The sequence below is a fragment of the Orbilia oligospora genome (genome assembly GCF_000225545.1).
Source record: "Orbilia oligospora ATCC 24927 unplaced genomic scaffold scaffold00097, whole genome shotgun sequence".
In the NCBI taxonomy this organism is placed as follows: Eukaryota; Fungi; Ascomycota; class Orbiliomycetes; order Orbiliales; family Orbiliaceae; genus Orbilia; species Orbilia oligospora.
This window is the reverse complement of record NW_011645654.1, coordinates 1,956,698-1,974,307: the sequence shown is the minus strand read 5'-3', so window position 1 is coordinate 1,974,307 and position 17,610 is coordinate 1,956,698. Positions and strand designations below refer to the sequence as shown.

The window sequence follows — 17,610 nt, the reverse complement described above, 5'->3', positions numbered from 1 at the left end:
GTGGACCTATATAGTTACTAACTCCCACGGACAAGTCCCCCAAAAAAACTTTCCCCTAGCCTAAACCCTGATACTTCCGGCTGTACAATTTATGTAGGCGCCGACTAGGACCTTTGACACAATGACAACATTACAGGTATGCCTATCGCTGTTTGGTTTGACATTGATGTTGGGAATTGGAAGGCGTTTGTGGGATATCGATCTAGACCTAGGCCGCGGCCAAATCCTAGTTACGTACCTGCAGGTCCTTTTCACGACAGAACCGACCGTGTACGTATACGTCAACGACTGATGCTGATGTTCGCGTAGCCTAAGCCGCCATATACCCCAGAGCAACTAAAGCAGCTTTACCCTTCAAATCTGGTGCTGGAACAGGTTCAAGTAATATTTCGGCATGGAGAGCGGACACCCGTATGGCAGCTACCGGACATTATATCATGCAGATCCTAGTACATACAATGCGCTTACATTCACTAGGTCAATTCACGATTTCAGGCAACCGGGTTACCAATTTGTAAATCTTCCAGATTGTTGTCCTGAAAAGCTGTAGCGCTGTACTGACAATTGTATAATATGACAACAGATTGGCCATATTGCAATGCCGTCCGACATTTTCGAGCTGCATTTCGAGACGAAAACGGCGTCTGGTCGCATCTGCCCTATGAAAGGAAGCTAGAGACTTATGGCCAGATAGGGCATCCTAGATCTATTCTTGGACCGCAGGGAAAGGCAGAGAACTTTTGGTATGCCGGGCAAACCCCCTTCGCGACATTAGTCCTATATTCTAAATGACATCTAGTCTAGCTGGGGAATTGACGGATAGGGGTAGAGCTCCTAGAGACGTACCTGGATTTGTACGAAGCCTATGCTGAAACAGAGAAAAGGCAGAGAAACCACCTTGGCGCTAGGTCAACGCTTGCGTCGTCTCTATATCGACCAATTGGGATTTCTTCCAAAAGAACTTCATGACCTTGGCGATATCTATCTTAGGTATATCAACTAGCTTCCAAAATGTTGTAGATCTATATAGAACTGATACTTTCGAGTTTAGGGCTACACCCGTCCCACGGGCTGGGGAGTCGCTTCACCAAGTCTATACTGGCATGTTCCCTCCATCGACTGTATCCGCGGCCGCAGGCACGCCCCAGATCTGGATCCGCAACGTGGCAGATGAAAATTTGATGCCCAATGAGACAGTGTGCAGACGGTATCGGCAGCTTCAAAACGCATTCGGGCTTGCGGGTAAGCATTTCTCAGTGTTCTACGACAGAGTTAGTCGTTCCTCACTAACAGTATAATATTAATAATTATCTTACCGCAGCTGCCCAAAAGTGGAATGATACCGAAGAGTTGAAATACGTCTCCGAAAGGATTGGCAAATATGTCGCTGACGGAGTTGTCAAAGTTGACGGAACTCCTAGATTATCCGGCATTGTAAGCGTCCCTTCACTTTGGCCGTTTATCACAGGGGAGCCAAGCTTATTTAATTAGATGGACACTATAGCTAGCACGCATGCACATGGTCCATTGACTAAACTTCCCTCGGAATTCTATGACGAAGAACTTTGGAAAAGGGTGAGCCGCTTTGAACTCAGGATCTAACAAATCCGCTAACGACAATGTAGGCAGAGACAGCTGTTGTCGAGGAATGGTAGGCTACTTGTAATACCTGATCACTATTAAGCTCTTATGATGTACTAAATACCTTTTAATGACAGGTTTCTTGGATATGAGAAATCCCTCGAAGTCCGGCGACTCGGCGTTGGGAGTTTGTTGGGAGATGTCCGAGATCGTATGCTGGAGAAGTCTCTGAGCTCTCAGAATGTGGGAAAGGAAATCCCTGTCAAGTTGGCTCTGATGGGCTGTCACGGTGAGATACACACATGCATATACATGTACACATAGACTTGTGTATACTAGATAACGAGGGCCAGCTAACATTATAATTGGTGCTTAGATACTACTGTGGGGGGTATCCTGGCCGCACTCGGTGCCTTTGACTGGAGATGGCCGCCGTACACCTCGTCAGTCGCCATTGAACTATTTTCCTCGGCCGACAAACAGCAAACCCAACCTTCCATATTGGCTTCCTGGCTCCAGAGGTTTGGCCTCAAATCGACCAGCGTTGATCCGAATTTGTTGAAAGGGTGGTATGTTAGAATGAGATACAATGACACTCCGGTACAAATACGTTATTGCAAGGCGGCGGGAAGGCATCTCGAAGGCAACACGCAGTTTTGCACTTTAGTAAGTCAAAAAACTCCACCCCTCAAATTTTATATTGGTTGACAAGGTTGAAATTCGAATATTTGTAGGAGGCCTTTAAGGAGGTGGTTGACAAGATTACGCCGCAAGACTGGAAGACTGAATGTCAGCCCCTGGCTGGAGAGAATAAAGATGCCCTTCCTCCAGTGCATCTAGCTGACTAAATTTGAATCACGTATGCCCATGCCTAATTGAATAAGTATGCTTACTTGTCTAGGTACTCACTTATGTACGTATTAAGATGTTGAAGTCAAGTTTAGCTTAGGCGCTCTTGCAGCTATCGATATCAGATCTTGATCTTGCATGGCATGATTTTTCCATTTTGTTGCATGTTGAATTAGGATGTGTTGCATAGACGTTTGTTTCTGCCGCGACTGCCGTTTTCGGCCGGCGCAAAGTTATCAAAGACGACCCAAAAATTTGTAGCAGAGAATCAACTTGGCTTTGTAAACCCGAGATCACAGATGCTTCATTGTTTCTTCTAATCCAACTACGGATTCTAGCCTCGAGTGTATACCTTTCTAAGAGGCAGGTATCAATACTTCAACGACTAGCCAGATCAGCCAGCCAGTTTACCCAACATTGCATCGCATTGCCCTAAGCTAATGCCCCGGATTGACTAGCTTTCTTCAATCCAATTCAATTGCAAGGCCTCCCTCACAACCTTCACCATTCCTTCTACTCGTTACCTTCCCTTCCTCGGACGTCGCCACCGTCTGATCTCAAATGTGGCTACTTCGCGGCAGCTTTACGCACTGTCAAGACGAGCCGGAGTGGTCCAGATCGCTGGTATCGTTCCCACAGCCAGGTTGCTAGCGGGCCCTGGTCTTTCTCAACCATCGTTGTCGTACACGCTCTCTGCACGGCGTCTGATGGAAAACAACCAATCACCTCCATTCCATCATCCCTACGGCGCGCTGCCTCCTCATCCCCACCCTCCTCTTCATCATTCTTACCTGTACCCAAACGACCATAATTCCGGGTATTTGCCGTATATTGTGAGCCAATATCCTTCCGTTTACAATCAGGAACTTCAGCCCGCATCATCATTTCCTCATCTGACATCGACACCGACACCGACATATCCTGTTCCCATTTCACCAATCACACCAATTTCACTAACCGCACCTCCATATCATACTCAGGTATCCCCATTAACACCCCAGATTCTTCCTACGAATTCACTACAAACCCGAAACACGTCATCCTGGAAATCTCCCCCTCCTCCTCACGAGAAGTCGTCAAATATCAGATCGGTTTCTCACTCCCCTCCTCCTCCAGTCACAACATTGGCGCCAACGACCTCCCTCCCTCTAAAACCTAAAAAGGCCAAAACTGCGGCTCGTATAGCGCGTGAAATGGCGAGGAAACTCAAGCACAGGGAACGGAGGCGAATGGGCAGACGAGAACGTCGGATTGCTTCTAAGAAAGGTGATGGTGAAGGCGAGGAGCAAATAATGGGATCTGCTTCCGATGAAGGGTTGGAAAACGGGAGCGAGAGTGGTGAGCTTGACAGTGGCTCGCCTCAAGCGGGCCATTTGGATGGGTTCGTGGCCGGGAAAATGTACGACCTGGATGGAACTGGCTCAGATGACGGTTACACTCCAAAACTATCAGCAACCTCGATCAAAGGTGGTGACCGATCATCCCTCGAACCAGAAAGAATTGTAAAGGAATTCACAGATGGCCCTAGTTCAAGGCGTTCCTCATTGATGGCCTCTGAGGCTGAGGGCGGCGCCGTTCTTCCTAGTCGTGCTAACGGACTAGGCTTCGATGGGACTCATGATCGTAACCCCGATGACCATACGAGAGACCCGACCAGTCCAGTCTCCCATCCCCCTTCTGGCCCCCGCTTCCGACCACCTTCTGGCCCACGTAGTCAGGAGACTTATCAGTTTGGAAGAGGGGACAGGGGGACGGGTAGAAACCGTCGTGACGAAGAAACCTTTAACTTTCATTCAGATAGCCGGGGGATGCACTTCCCCCAAACAGAATCTGGTTTCCGTGAAAGAAGACCATGGGATAACGATCGCCGACACGGTGACAGACGAGGGTTCCATAGTGATGCTCCGCGCCGTCATTATGACCATGACCGTGAACGACCTGCTTGGGGTCCTACTCCCGCTCACGAACGCCCAATTTTACACGTGGGAAGAGCAGCAACACCAGAACAGTACCCAGCTATGGTTGCTGCAAAACGTCAGAGAATGGATGAGGGGGAGACCGAAATGGATCTTGACAGCGAGAGCGACTCGTCGATTGCCGACAAAGCCATTATTCTTCCTTCAGCAGTGCCAGAAGATAATCAAGATGCCGCGCCAATGGAATCTGAGAAAACAATAGAAGGTAATGGAGCTGAAGTTGGCAAAGTTCTGCCTGGTCACACTAGTGATGGCAAGGCTGGGAAAAAATTAGATGTTATCTCCATGATTCGGCAAGCAAAGAAGGATCTCCTTGGCAACCGTAAGGACAATGCGGCAGAAGCTGGTGATTTTATTTCTCTATCAGGCCTTGATGATGAATTTAGAACTACTACATTGGATAGCAATATACCCACAGGGCCAAGGGCTGGGAATACCAGGAATTACGATCCTAGGGCCGCAGCACGCTTAGTTGATCGGGGAGTTGCTCCTGGCACAAACGCTCCATCTGCACCTTTACCACCACCCCCAGGGCTTGGGGGGCCGCCACCCGGGCTTGGGCTTAGTTCTAACACTCCTAGGAAGCGAACTTTCTCGGAAATGGAACCACCGCCTATTGTTCTGAAGCAATACCCATGGCTCAAACCAGATAGTGTCACGGATCATTCAAATAGTCTCTATACCTCGGTCTGGTAAGATCTAATCCCTTCCTTGCACTGCTTCCAAGTCGTCAACTTACAGAAATGGCTACAATATAGGCTACATAAAGAAATCGTTGACTTCCATGATTACATCAAACCCCAACAATATGAGCATATTGTACGCCATGATCTTGTGCGCCGACTCAGGGAGCTCATCCAATCACGTTTTGATGATGCTGATATCCAGGCATTCGGATCCTTTGCAGCTGAGATATATCTTCCGACTTCCGATATGGATATCGTTCTGCTTTCCCGACAATATCTGGAAACATCAAGGCCTAAATATGACTCCGTGAACGAAATCAGAAAGCTCGCTAGGATACTAAGAAATTCAGACCTTCCACAATCAGGGACACTCGTTCCGATTCTTTCTGCAAAGGTTCCCATCATCAAATACAAAGACCGACTAACAGGTCTGAGTGTCGATATCTCGTTCGAAAACCCGAGTGGCTTGATCGCAATTCGTACCTTTAATCAATGGAGACAAGTTTTCCCGGAAATGCCGAAGTTAGCACTGCTGTTGAAACAGTTTTTAGCTATCCGAGGGATCAATGAACCTTTCAATGGCGGTCTTGGTTCATTTTCCCTTATTTGCATGATTGTCAGTATGCTGCAGCTGATGCCTGAAGCTTCTTCCGGGAACTGGCATGAAGGAGAAAATGTTGCATTGGGACGTGCTCTCATGGAGTTTTTGGATCTTTATGGATCTAAATTTAACACTGAGACTACCGGTATTAAGGTTCGAGAGCCAGGGTACTTCAAAAAGTCCAAAAGGCGTGATTTTTTCAACCCGGGTAAACCTTACCTTTTAGCTATCGAAGACCCCAATGACCCCACGAACAATATCTCGAAGGCATCTTATAGAATTCTTGATATTCAAAAGCAGTTTCACGAAACCTACCACCGGCTAAGCAGCCGAATGAATGAATTGCACGACATGCCATTTGATCTTCGGAAGTACGAGAGTATCCTCGCGCCCGTGGTGGGCAGGTTTGACTACACCCCTATAATCAAGCAAAGGAAAATTATGGAACAAGTCTTCCTCAGCCGCAAGTTGGGAACACCCGAGGAGCTAAGAAGACTAGGCGGATTAACAGCGCCTGATGGGGGTGAATTACCGCTGCCAGTTCCGTCCTGGAGCAATAACTTAACTTCCACAGGTAACGGGCCCAATGCAGGCCCTTCGGGGTCGAATCCCAAATCGTTTTTAAAGGCTTTGAAGAAGCAAAGGCGTGCAGCAAAGGTTAAGAGCCGGTCGGATCAGCCCAATGCCCCATCAAATTCCTCTGCTGGTACAGCAGGCAAGAAGAAAAAGGAGAAGAAAGAAAAGAAAGGGAAGAAACAAGGCAAGCAAGCGGCCTAATTCTTCAACTATGCATGGACTCTATCTACACTATTGGCCTAGCCTTTCTTAGTTTTGTGACATTCCCATCGCGTTCTAGCCCTCGTAATAAACTTTCTTACTGTAAAATATTAGGATACTCTCTATTCATTACAAGAGCTTTAAGGGCATGCGCAGAAACCATTTCTGAACACTACCTTAAGGCTGAAGCAATATCACAAATAAAAGTTTTCTTATGCTAGTATGGCCCTAGAAAGTAGCTCGAGTATTGTCAACATGAGAACCTGTTTGGGAATTACGCCATTGTCAATGATACGCCGATAATTGCAGCGGCAAATAAACGATGCTAGAATCTTCGCCCTGGCCTGGCCCAAAGTTTCCAGATAATTTTCGTATACCAGGAAATACCGTCATAAACTGGAAGTTAGAGTGACGCGAGTGAACGTTTATTTGGTAAAACTCTTTCTCTGGATGTGTATCAATATCCCGCGGCAATTTATCCCAGTTATCCCGTGAGAACCCGTATTGGATTTCACATGGCAACTTGTGGAGCTCTGTCGCAAGTTTCGCAGCATACTCGGTGATTCTTCTCAGACGCTCCGTTTCTATTGTTTCCTTGTTTTTGACCCAGAGTACTCTAGTATCCTTAAACAGTTCCCTAGACTTCTGCTCGACCATGATGGCATCGGGCAAAGGCGTAGGCAGTGCTAAACGAAGCTCCTGCATTGTTCTATTGCGCCAACGGCTGCGAATGACACGGTCACCGGTAAACGCCATCTGGATCGTGGAGAGTGCATCCCGTAATTGACGATTATGGCGGAAGACCGGGTCCATAATTATGTTCTCCACTAAATAGAAGGATATATATTTCTGAGCAATAGCTCGGAGAACTTTTTTATTCTTCCCGCCCCTCAAGTACTTCTGCCATTCTATGCCTTCGGAATTTAGAATATCTCTGATCTTGGTAGGGACCTTTGACGGCGAGAACGGAGATGTGAATTTTGATTGGAGAAATTCGCGGATGTAATCTCGAATCATTTTGCTGAGGTTTATAAAGCCGCTTTCGAAAAAAACGTCATCTTTAACTATGGTTGTTTCCAAGCTCTGGGGTCCCACACTCCCAATCCTGGAACAAAGTTCATCTACTTGTGCTCGAAGCGTAGTGTTCTCTTCTTCTAGGATGACGTTTTCCTTCTCCAATTCAGTGATGCGATTTTGTGCTTCCCCACTCCAGGATGAAATTTTTGGAACGTTTTGATGTTCCAGTTGCCGGTGCGCTCCCTCGGCATCTCGATGTTGGTGCTCTACGTGATGCATAGAGTTAAAGCTGTGAGATTCTGCAGCTATCTCACCATTTTGAGCATTGGAAGTTGGTCGAGACTGGTTCGCAAACCCATACCGGACGGGGTCCCTTTTCCTCAACCTTCTTGAGGTAAAGGTAGCAGAAGGGGTGATTGATAGTTCCCCTGCATCTAGGATATCGTTTGGCGGGGAGATAGATCCCTTCGACAGACGTGTTCGGTCTTTGGCTTTCGAAGGAACTTTCACCTCATGGCTCTGAGACCGCGAGGGTCCAGATAATTGCATCCGTGGAGACTTTGGCGCTGCACTAGCAGACCTATATGACCGGCGAGCCCTGTAGTTATAGGCTTTGATGATCTTTCTATTTCTCCCGTCATTTCGAATGACGTTCGCATGCGTCGCAGCGGGCCTATAGTAGCTACCCGGTTAGTAATTTAATTTGTGTGACACCGGCCGGATACCTCAAGCCTCCGGTTAATGAAGTTGTAGGTATTGAGCACGAGCATATACCGGCATACCAGCGCTGGCCAGCTCCAGGAACTAGTAGTAGTATAATTCACACTTACAATGTTTTGACAAATACCCTGCCTCCGCCAGATATATTACTTGACACATCCTCAGCTTCCTCAGGATCTGGTTCGTAGGAACTAGTACTCCCTGATCCTGTTCTACGTCGCTTTGCGGAGGGCAGTGGCAAAGACATCTCAGCCGGCAAGGTTTCTGGGGTTGTAGTGTCCATTCAGAGTAGTTATTCGAGATAAATTATGCAGTTAGCATTAACGATCTTGCAGGATCACTGTGGTACGGCCCAGTATAAGACCTAGATCCATGAACAGTCTAGTCGAACTTGGTAGGGTGTATCGATTTGATATTTAAATATTTATAATCCGGCTAGCCATGCATATGCATGTATCAACTTAACCAAGTCCTTACTTAGCTTGGCCTGTGGCTACCGTGTATGTAGGTATGTACTTGCCTACCCTTAGTATGAATTAGGCTTGCTGGATCTAGCTGAGTAAGAGCTTCCCTCAGGCTTAAGCAGCTATACCTATATAGCTACGTAGATGGCTATAGTAGCTACTTAAGTAAGCAAGTACTTAGGTATATATATATACACAGTCGATGCTTCAGAAGTAAGAAGTAGTTGCATTGATTACCATAAATCCCTCAATTGATCAAGCATTACTATAATATTAGAACACGCCTGCAATGACACGGGCAATTGCAACCACTTATCACCCTAGATTATGTAGCCCTCCGCGTGAAATTCTTTCAGGAAGGAACGCTGTTAGCGTCCTTAATTAAGCTTGTCTCGAACGACATTCCTGGTGCTGCACAAAGAACAACACGCAGGCGTCGCATTGGCCCGGTGCCTGTGTGGCTAATTCAGGGCACAAACTTTGCATGTTGGGAACCGGCTAGGATTTAAATTCTGTATTCAATTGTTCTGCTAGCTTCGATTAGCTCGAGGGTATCAGGTTATATAACCTAGGTTAGCTAAGTAAGTTAGGTAGTTACTTATAATCACTAAGTACTAGTATACTTACTTAGGTATTTGTGTAAGTAAGTAGGTACTTACCCGTCTAAATAAATTGCTTGTGGCGCTTAAAATACTCGGTCATTACATATGCATATACGTCTAGGCTAAGTTTTCTTTTCGATTCTTAGAAGCTTACCACCCCACCTTATATATGAGCTTATAGCTTTATCTAATGCTAGATATACTCCTAGATCTGAGTTACGTGTGTGCTAGGACCAACTGATAGTATACTAGTATTGGGGCTTCGTCGAGGTCGCAACCTTGATAGTCCGATGCTTTATCATTGGCAACTACTTAAGTATATTATATCTGCGCGAAGATAACACATAGATCCAGATCTATATTAAAACCAGACTATCGAATTGATATCAACCACAGCCTGAATTCAACTCTGCTTCTCAATTGACCAAATTAACTGAATCTCTAATCAAAAAGAAGGAAAGAAGAAAAAAAAAAAAGAACAAGAATTAAAGAAATCGACCGAAAGAAGGAAATTATATTTTGAAATGACACGCTCCCAGCAGAAGCGCAAGAGAACAGAGGTTCCGCCGGCCCTAAGTCCCAATAGAGAGCGGTCCATCGTCCTGGATGCGCCACCGACTAAAAAGGCGCGTCTGAGGCAGCCTGAGATAGTCATCGGAATAGATTGGGGGACTACATGGACCGGAGTTGCTTGGGTATGTTCTCGATATCCTGATAATGTTATACGTATAATATACGACGTAACTACTTGGTACCTAGGTAATCAACCACTTAGGTACTGAAGTATGCACCAGGGGCCTTCGACTCACTATATGATTTTTTAGACACTCGTAACAGAAAAAGCGCAAAACACGAATGAAGAGGCCAAAATCAATGTGATACAACAATGGCCTGCAGGTTAGTCGATAGACGAAAAATATCCGGTTCTGCTTGTGTGATGTTCTGTTTCGTAACTTCTATGTATATCCAGGCTCTAGGACGTCCGATAAAGTCCCGACAGAGTTCGTATACACCGAGGATGGAAGCTGGGAAACCTTGAAATGGGGTTTCCAAGCTCAAGCTCCGGACCTTTCGCCTAGAGTCATACGCTGGACAAAATTGCTCCTTGACCCTGACTATACAAATCTTGTGCCTGAGGCTCAAGAGGCTTCTAAGAAGATCCCGCACAATAAAGCAGTTACCGAACTCGTCGCAGACTATCTCTCTGCTTTGAGAGCTCATATTACAGAAACCTTGACAGCTGTATATGGCCCAACCTTCTTGAAAAGATCTAAACTCAAGTATATACTCACAGTACCTGCGGTATGACCCTTCAAATATTTTGATTTATTCGATTTGAAATCTACGGACCTGCTAAGGATGGATTGGGTGTTATTTTTAGATATGGTCCGAGAAAGCCAAAGAAACCCATCTTGAGGCGGCAGGAAAGGCCGGCTACGGTAGTAAAGAGGAACTGGACCTTATAAGTGAGCCTCAAGCTGCTTCAATAGCTGCCTTCCGGAGTCTGGGTCATGGGCCACTTCGTGTGAGCGAACTCTTCTTGCAACGCGCTTCCAGTGTCTCCGAAGCAATTACAATCTAATTTTGAACTTACTTCGATTATTATTTTTAGCGATATGATTGTTTTACGGTTGTCGACTGTGGTGGGGGCACTGTTGTAAGTCTCTTCCAGGCGGTCTACTCACCCAAGTTGCCGGATTATAGGCCCAGTCTATAGATAACTAAAATTAAGAACGCATGTTCTAACGAAAACGCTATACATAGGATCTGATATCCTACAAGGTTATGAATTTTCGCCCCCATATTGAATTTAGGGAGATAACAGGCGGTCAAGGAGGGTATTACCAACTATGAACTGATATTATTGCAATCGGAGAATTCAACGGGAAAGACTACTAATCATAGGCCATGAATCTAGGGGTTGTGGTTCAATTTTCATAAACAAGGCATTTGAAACCTACATGATAAAAAGATTTGGATCTAAAAAGTAAGATTCAGCTGCAGAAGCCTTTATCGAGATGAGAAATTTGGGGGCATATTCATTAATCAATCACCTTAGTTACGAATCTATGCCTCCAAAATCGAAAGCGAGGATGATGGGGGATTTCGAGTTAGCCAAGCAGTCATTTTCGGACGACGAGCACGAAGAAAAATTTTATGTCACTGCTATCGGCCTCCCTCGGAAATACAAAGGTGCTATTGGGGTTGACGGGGATGGCTACCTGACCCTCACAAGGTATGTTAACCGGGCTACACCCTTACTGTTCATTCGCAGGGTCCAAAACTTATTTACATATAGGGATGACATGAGAAATATATTTGATCCAACAATCGATTCAATTGTTGCACTAATCAGTGCCCAGATCAAGTCAGCTACTGTTGCATCACAGCGAGTGAAGAGTACGCCCGTTGGTTTGCTAATTCTTAGTAATGGGGATTTGGTGTATGCTGAGTAATAGTAGTGATTCTGCTTGTAGGCGGTTTCGGGGGATCTCCATACCTTCGTCGCAGGGTCCAAGAGTGGGTTGATAAGGAAAAATACACTATTGAGGTTGCACAGCCTCCCGATGCGTAAGTCTTCTATTCTTGCCAAATTATCTCCAGATGAGACCGGTCTTATTCCTAGATGTCACGAAGGGGTTAACGTTTGGACTAAAACTTGTGTTATTTGATTGAAGGTGGACTTCTATAGCGCGAGGGGCAGTAATGCATGGTATCGAAAGTCATACTATAAAGGATCGTATTGCCAGAACTAGCTACGGTGTTTGCGTGGACGTAAGGTTCAACGAAGGAATACACCCCAAATATCATGTGGAGTAAGTAACGAGGTTTGGGGGTACCCAATACATTTGAGTTTTTACTTCTGTACTAAATACAGTCTCAGCAATTACCACGACGAATATGATGGAATCTTGCGGGTCAGAGATCAGATGGAGTGGTTTATCAAGAAAGTAGGAATCGACGCCATTCTATCACACGCTTGTCTTCAAGCATTCGGACACCAACAAATATTCAAAACTGGAAGCTAATACCGATTCCGATTCCGATTATGTAGGGAGTTCGGATCAATGGAATTAAAAGCGTCTTTAGGGTCACATACTGCCAGCATTTGGAGACGGAAGAGTTCGTTGACCCTGGTGATCTAAAAATTACGGATACTCTATACGCTTACAATGGGGATGATACGCCTGCCAAACCTTCTGATTACGGTGAGATCTATATCCATAGAATTTAGGGAATTTGATTCACGCCGAAAAGGCCGGCGGTCAGTTACGTAATTACATGGAACTGACTTGCGATTCGGTGACTTAGGAGTGCGCCCACTTTGCGACCTTGAAACGGACTTGAATTCTATCCCGAAAGAGAAGTGGAAAGTTAGGAACAAAACTGATGGAACAAGTTACTATATGATTGAATTTGATTTTGTGATGGAGGTAGAGGGTGAAAAGCTGCTCTTTGGGCTAGAGATCGATGGAGTGAAGTACTCAGGGGTATCCGCAACCTTCCATTAAGGACTCTAACGCCGGAGATCGATACTATAGAGAAAGGGTTGAAGGCTGAACGATCGATTTGCACGAATAGACTCATCGAGACTACTATAGACCCAGTGCTACGAGTGAATGCATGTTTCTGTGTTGGCCATGTTGGATTACTATCATTTCGCTTTTATCACGTGATCATTCTATCTAGTTCAGGCACATGTTCAGCGATCCTGGCTGGCATGGCAATCTGCCAGACCCTCAACTCAACTCAAGTGAGGCCAAGTCAACCCATCGCTGTTTGCCTTAGGTTATTAGGTATTTTGTTGCCGCCTTGCTGGCTTTCTCTAACCTTCTACCACGACATCTACTGCTCCCCACACATACAGAATACCAATCTAAACACGCCCATTGCATAGCCCTTATACCGGCCGGATGGCTTCGAAAACTGCATATAAGCGTGTATGAGATGCCCCTGGGATGTCATTACCAATCAATATAGAACTTGCTAACATCTACTCATAGCTCACCAAGGAGTACAAGCACATCCAGGAGGAGCCTCCACCGTACATTACGGCGCACCCACTTGAGAGTAATATCCTAGAGTTAGTAGATAAATACGACATCCTCCTTTCTTAACTTATCTTTCAAGTAGCTAATAATATTGTAGATGGGTGTATCTCATCGACGGTCCCCCAGACACTCCATATACTGGTGGACAGTACTGGGGTACACTCGTGTTCCCTCCTGATTATCCTTTCAAACCACCGGCGATCCGGATGATGACACCTTCCGGACGCTTTCAGACATCGACAAGGCTGTGTCTCTCGATATCGGACTTTCACCCTAAATCCTTTAATCCGGCCTGGGAGGTCTCTACTATTCTCACTGGCCTTCTATCTTTCATGACGTCGGAAGAAATGACGACCGGATCGATATCTGCGACCCCCGCGCAGCGAAAACAACTGGCCGCGATGTCGCGATGGTGGAATTCGACTGGTGGCGGTACAAGTACGGGTGGCGGTGGCAAGATAGGGTTTGGTGATGGAGGCGCCCGTTTCAGGACAGACTGGCCAGAGGTCGATAGAGATAACTGGCAGTGGATGAGAGACCATAAAATCAATCCCCAGAATGGTCGGGTCATGGCTGCTAGCACACCTATGCCCATGAAATCGGAAGGCACAGATATACAGGAAAAGCAGGTAGCTGAGCGAATAGCAGTTGCGGAAAGAGCAAGTCAAAGCTGGTTCAGCAGAAATAAAATAATGATTGCAACGGCAGTCATCGTTGCCTGGGTTGCTATTGGTAGAGTCTTCCAGCACGACGTTTCCGCATTGTGAAATTTCTGACTGACTGGCTGACCCACCGATTGTAGCGTTGGTTATTTTCTGTCGAGACTAGCGCCTCCGTTATATTCACTCTGCTTTTTTTTTTCCTCGTACCACCTTGTTGCTGTCATTGTTACTATTATTATTTTCCTCCGACTTCCACCTTACCCACAAAAGGCCTGTGTGTCTTAAGTTCTTTCGCACCTGTGTTTTATTTCCAATTTATGTATTCTATTCGAACAGGAAGTCAGGCGTCAGAGAAGAGCATGGGAATTGTGAATTGTGTTTGCTTACTTTCTGGTTATAGCATTTTCGTGGAAGTTTGGGTTTGCTGCTTATCAGCGATATCATTTATAGAAATTACTCTCCTTCTCCTTCCATGACTGGGGATGGCCCTGTAACTCTTCTATGTTGTGGTGGTTGATAACATCACAAGAGACATGTACAATGCATATAAGCCTGACTGGTGAGAGACTTGAAATACGAGCTGTACCGTACCTCCGGTCATACTTAATGCGTGTAATGTCTGTCAGAGCATTGCAAGATTATTTCTCATCGAAATTTAAGTGTTATCAAGGCTCGCGCGTATGCATGCACATGCAAGTTTGCTAATGGAGAGAACCAGCCACGCCCGTTACCCGCCCCCTCACCTCTCGGGTCCGTAATGCTTGTCGATGCTTGACCGGAGATTGAGCTAGGGCCACCGAACATGGATAAGCCCGCCGTGGATAGTTTGTTCGCTATAGGCTTTGTATGTTCATACATAGTAAAGTTGGTATTATATAGATTGCAGGCTTATAAATTATGTACGAAGTCCTTCGATTGATCGACATGGAGCTACCCTAATGAAAACATTTGTCCTGAAGGTGTCAAAACGGAAGAAGCCTGACCAATAAGCTTACGGTAGTACTTTCCTTGCAATACCGGTTTTTGGTTTAGAGGTGGGTGCAGTCCTGAACCTCATTTCGCTTTTTCTTGTTCCTGCATGAACGAAGGAAGCTTGAACCTGGGCAAACTAACCGTGGATACGTCACAACAACGGGCCTACTCATGGAGGCTTATGGGGATGGGAAACTGGAATTATCTATGACTGTGGCGAATTTCGGATATTTCATGCATCGGAAAGCCTCATTTGATTTAGATCGGTCTCATACATCTTCAGTGCTGCCGACCTTGAGTACCAGTATAACAATACGGAATCGGCGTACACACAGTGGAGGGTTTTAGCATCATCGCATCGGCGAAACCCCTTCCGCCTGGCATATATGAAGTCTTACTTAGACGAGTGGATTGAATTTATATTGTCACTTAGGTGCTTTTTATTTCTGGCAAAACTACTAATTCTGTTTGGGTTCAGTTCTGTTCGCTAGTACCGGTGAGCGCCGCTGTATCCTCGGAGCTCGAGACCAATGTTGATTATATGTTGGGATACTAGTCGTATTTCGGCGAAATGTTTATTAAACGCCGTCGGACCTAACTGATCTCGCGCCGAGGAATTCGGAAGAGAACTTCGATGACTATACTTCAATGCAGTGTGATTGTATATACCTGCGACACATGGGAGTTTAACTCATCGTTGGTTAACTAGGCTGAGTTGGTAAGAAACTCCCAGGGAGTTGGATCGGATTAATTGATCTGCTTTCAACATGTCATATAGGGTGACCTGCAGAAGCAGCGCCGATGTGAATCTACGGCTTCGGGACCGATCTCAATAGTTTGCGGCATTTATAGGTTGAGTTTCCGGTTCCTTCAACCCTATTGTTAAAATTACAGAAGCTGGGATATGTTGTTAGTAAATTTTCATTCCGGTGTCTTATTGTAATGTTGGCGATAATTGAACAATACATAAATCGGGCCACAATAGGAAACATGTTGCCTCACACGTTATGTCAATGTCAGAGCGCTGTCTTACCATTGCTGCGGTACCCGAACCTCGAAAGGATGTTGCATGTTGGGACAATCGGGTTACATATCTTCAAAGACAGTATTCAGAGATGTCATGATTATTGAGCTGGTATTCTTTTATAGATGCTGATCGATTTGGAAGGAGACACAAAAAAGATTGTTGCGCTCCGACGAATGAGCACGCAAAAGTGGTTCTTGCATTTTCTCTTCCAAGCGACGCTGTCGTCGTCACCTTTGTGACTGGTCCATGGTCTTTTCTTTTGTTTTTGGCTTTGATGCAGTATCCCGTAGGTCCGGCCCAAACCCCTTAGTTTCATCTTGATGGACAAAAGTCAGCCAACGCTAATCGTCCTGGTTCTTGAGACTTGGCTGCACCGTCGAAATTATGAATATCAAACGGGGTATCACGATGATTAGCTTCGGGTCGCACAGCAGGTAAGATGGCAAAAACATCAATTTTCATGCAGATTTGATGCTGAATGAAGCGTCTCTTTTAGCGACCTCGTGAGAAACGTCGTGATAGGGCATGCTGGGACAAACCAAAAAATAGAAGCAAAGAACGGGAAGTCAAAAACGCAAAAAAGAAAAACAGCAGGGAAGAAAGTGTGCCTGGCAGGGATTGCAGACCAGGGATCAGAAAGGTTTTCTACTGGCGCTGGCCCGGTGAGGAATGAGAACATGAGGCCAACTTAAGCGATCATTTCCCGACCTGAAGCCAACCAGAGGCCCCTTTTAATTGCTGGCCAGCGCCGGTGACTGTATTGTGCAAGTCCCGGATTTAGGGGAGTTCCCGTATCTGTATTCAGGTCGAGGGCTTTTTCATCGCATTTTCCGCCGATTTGCTCACTAACTCAGTGACGATAAGTGCCATAGTGCCCAATCATTGATGCTGATTTTGTGGTCGTGCGCCACAATTTCAACTTTATAGATCAAGGAAAGAGGAGCGCTGGCTCGCAGCATGAGCACGAGATGTTAGTGACCGAGCCGTTTCTTCTTCTTCATGTTCAACGGAGTCAAGCTTGGTCTAGACTGACAATGTTGGTGGGATAAACTCAGGACTCGAAAGGTTTTCCAAGATGTTCATGGATTGTATCAGCGGCTAGTGGCATGCTTTACCAAAAAAATCATATCGGGCAGAGCTACTCGAGGCCATTATTTCAACCGAGATTCGACGACTCCTAGAAAGCGCTTTCATTGAGAGATTTTTTGAACTTGCTGTCAAGTCGCGCTGCCATGGAAAGAATGTGTTTGTTCGATGACGACGGTGCAAATTGTCGAGATTTGGTACGGAGTAAGATATTTTCTTTTAAACAATTGCGAAATGTCATGACCATACAGAGAAACTGCGGGAGGGTCTTCAAATGTTGGAATTTCTTCCATTTCCGTTTTCATCGTCGCCTGAAGAGCCAGTCAAAGCAAAAGAAATGAACAGGAATCCCTGTGTGTTTCCTTCCAACGGATGGACTTCCTTGAACATGGGCTAGGCTGGTGGGTTCGGGGGCAGGAGATCAGACTGTCACTGTCCAAAAAGAACGGCCCTGAATGGCTAACAGCCAGCGGGTGGATTCGATCAATGCTCCACTCAGGTGGAGGAAGTTGTTTCTTTTCCTGCAGCGCGCATGGGT

The 17,610-nt window shown here is 45.8% G+C and overlaps 4 protein-coding genes across 4 annotated transcripts; 3 read left to right on the top strand and 1 right to left on the bottom strand.

Moving 5' to 3' along the window:
• Window positions 1-121: 121 nt before the first annotated feature.
• AOL_s00097g578 (uncharacterized protein) lies at window positions 122-6,470 on the top strand (the record flags this gene model as incomplete). Its single annotated transcript, XM_011126411.1, has 13 exons — window positions 122-270; window positions 332-477; window positions 584-743; window positions 800-854; window positions 909-1,242; window positions 1,322-1,434; window positions 1,492-1,575; window positions 1,626-1,651; window positions 1,719-1,870; window positions 1,958-2,247; window positions 2,316-2,411; window positions 2,889-5,098; window positions 5,165-6,470. 13 exons carry the CDS (start codon window positions 122-124, stop codon window positions 6,468-6,470), a joined length of 5,121 nt encoding a protein of 1,706 aa, XP_011124713.1.
• Window positions 6,471-6,755: 285 nt separating this feature from the next.
• AOL_s00097g577 (uncharacterized protein) lies at window positions 6,756-8,490 on the bottom strand (the record flags this gene model as incomplete). Its single annotated transcript, XM_011126410.1, has 2 exons — window positions 6,756-8,160; window positions 8,318-8,490. 2 exons carry the CDS (start codon window positions 8,488-8,490, stop codon window positions 6,756-6,758), a joined length of 1,578 nt encoding a protein of 525 aa, XP_011124712.1.
• A 1,307-nt stretch (window positions 8,491-9,797) lies between these two features.
• On the top strand, window positions 9,798-12,508 carry AOL_s00097g576 (uncharacterized protein; the record flags this gene model as incomplete). The annotated part of the gene is made up of 13 exons (XM_011126409.1): window positions 9,798-9,968; window positions 10,098-10,170; window positions 10,244-10,575; window positions 10,655-10,798; window positions 10,886-10,930; window positions 11,038-11,111; window positions 11,192-11,260; window positions 11,333-11,509; window positions 11,573-11,673; window positions 11,751-11,844; window positions 11,952-12,089; window positions 12,152-12,224; window positions 12,329-12,508. 13 exons carry the CDS (start codon window positions 9,798-9,800, stop codon window positions 12,506-12,508), a joined length of 1,671 nt encoding a protein of 556 aa, XP_011124711.1.
• A 679-nt stretch (window positions 12,509-13,187) lies between these two features.
• On the top strand, window positions 13,188-14,092 carry AOL_s00097g575 (uncharacterized protein; the record flags this gene model as incomplete). The annotated part of the gene is made up of 3 exons (XM_011126408.1): window positions 13,188-13,214; window positions 13,278-13,357; window positions 13,423-14,092. 3 exons carry the CDS (start codon window positions 13,188-13,190, stop codon window positions 14,090-14,092), a joined length of 777 nt encoding a protein of 258 aa, XP_011124710.1.
• Window positions 14,093-17,610: the final 3,518 nt, after the last annotated feature.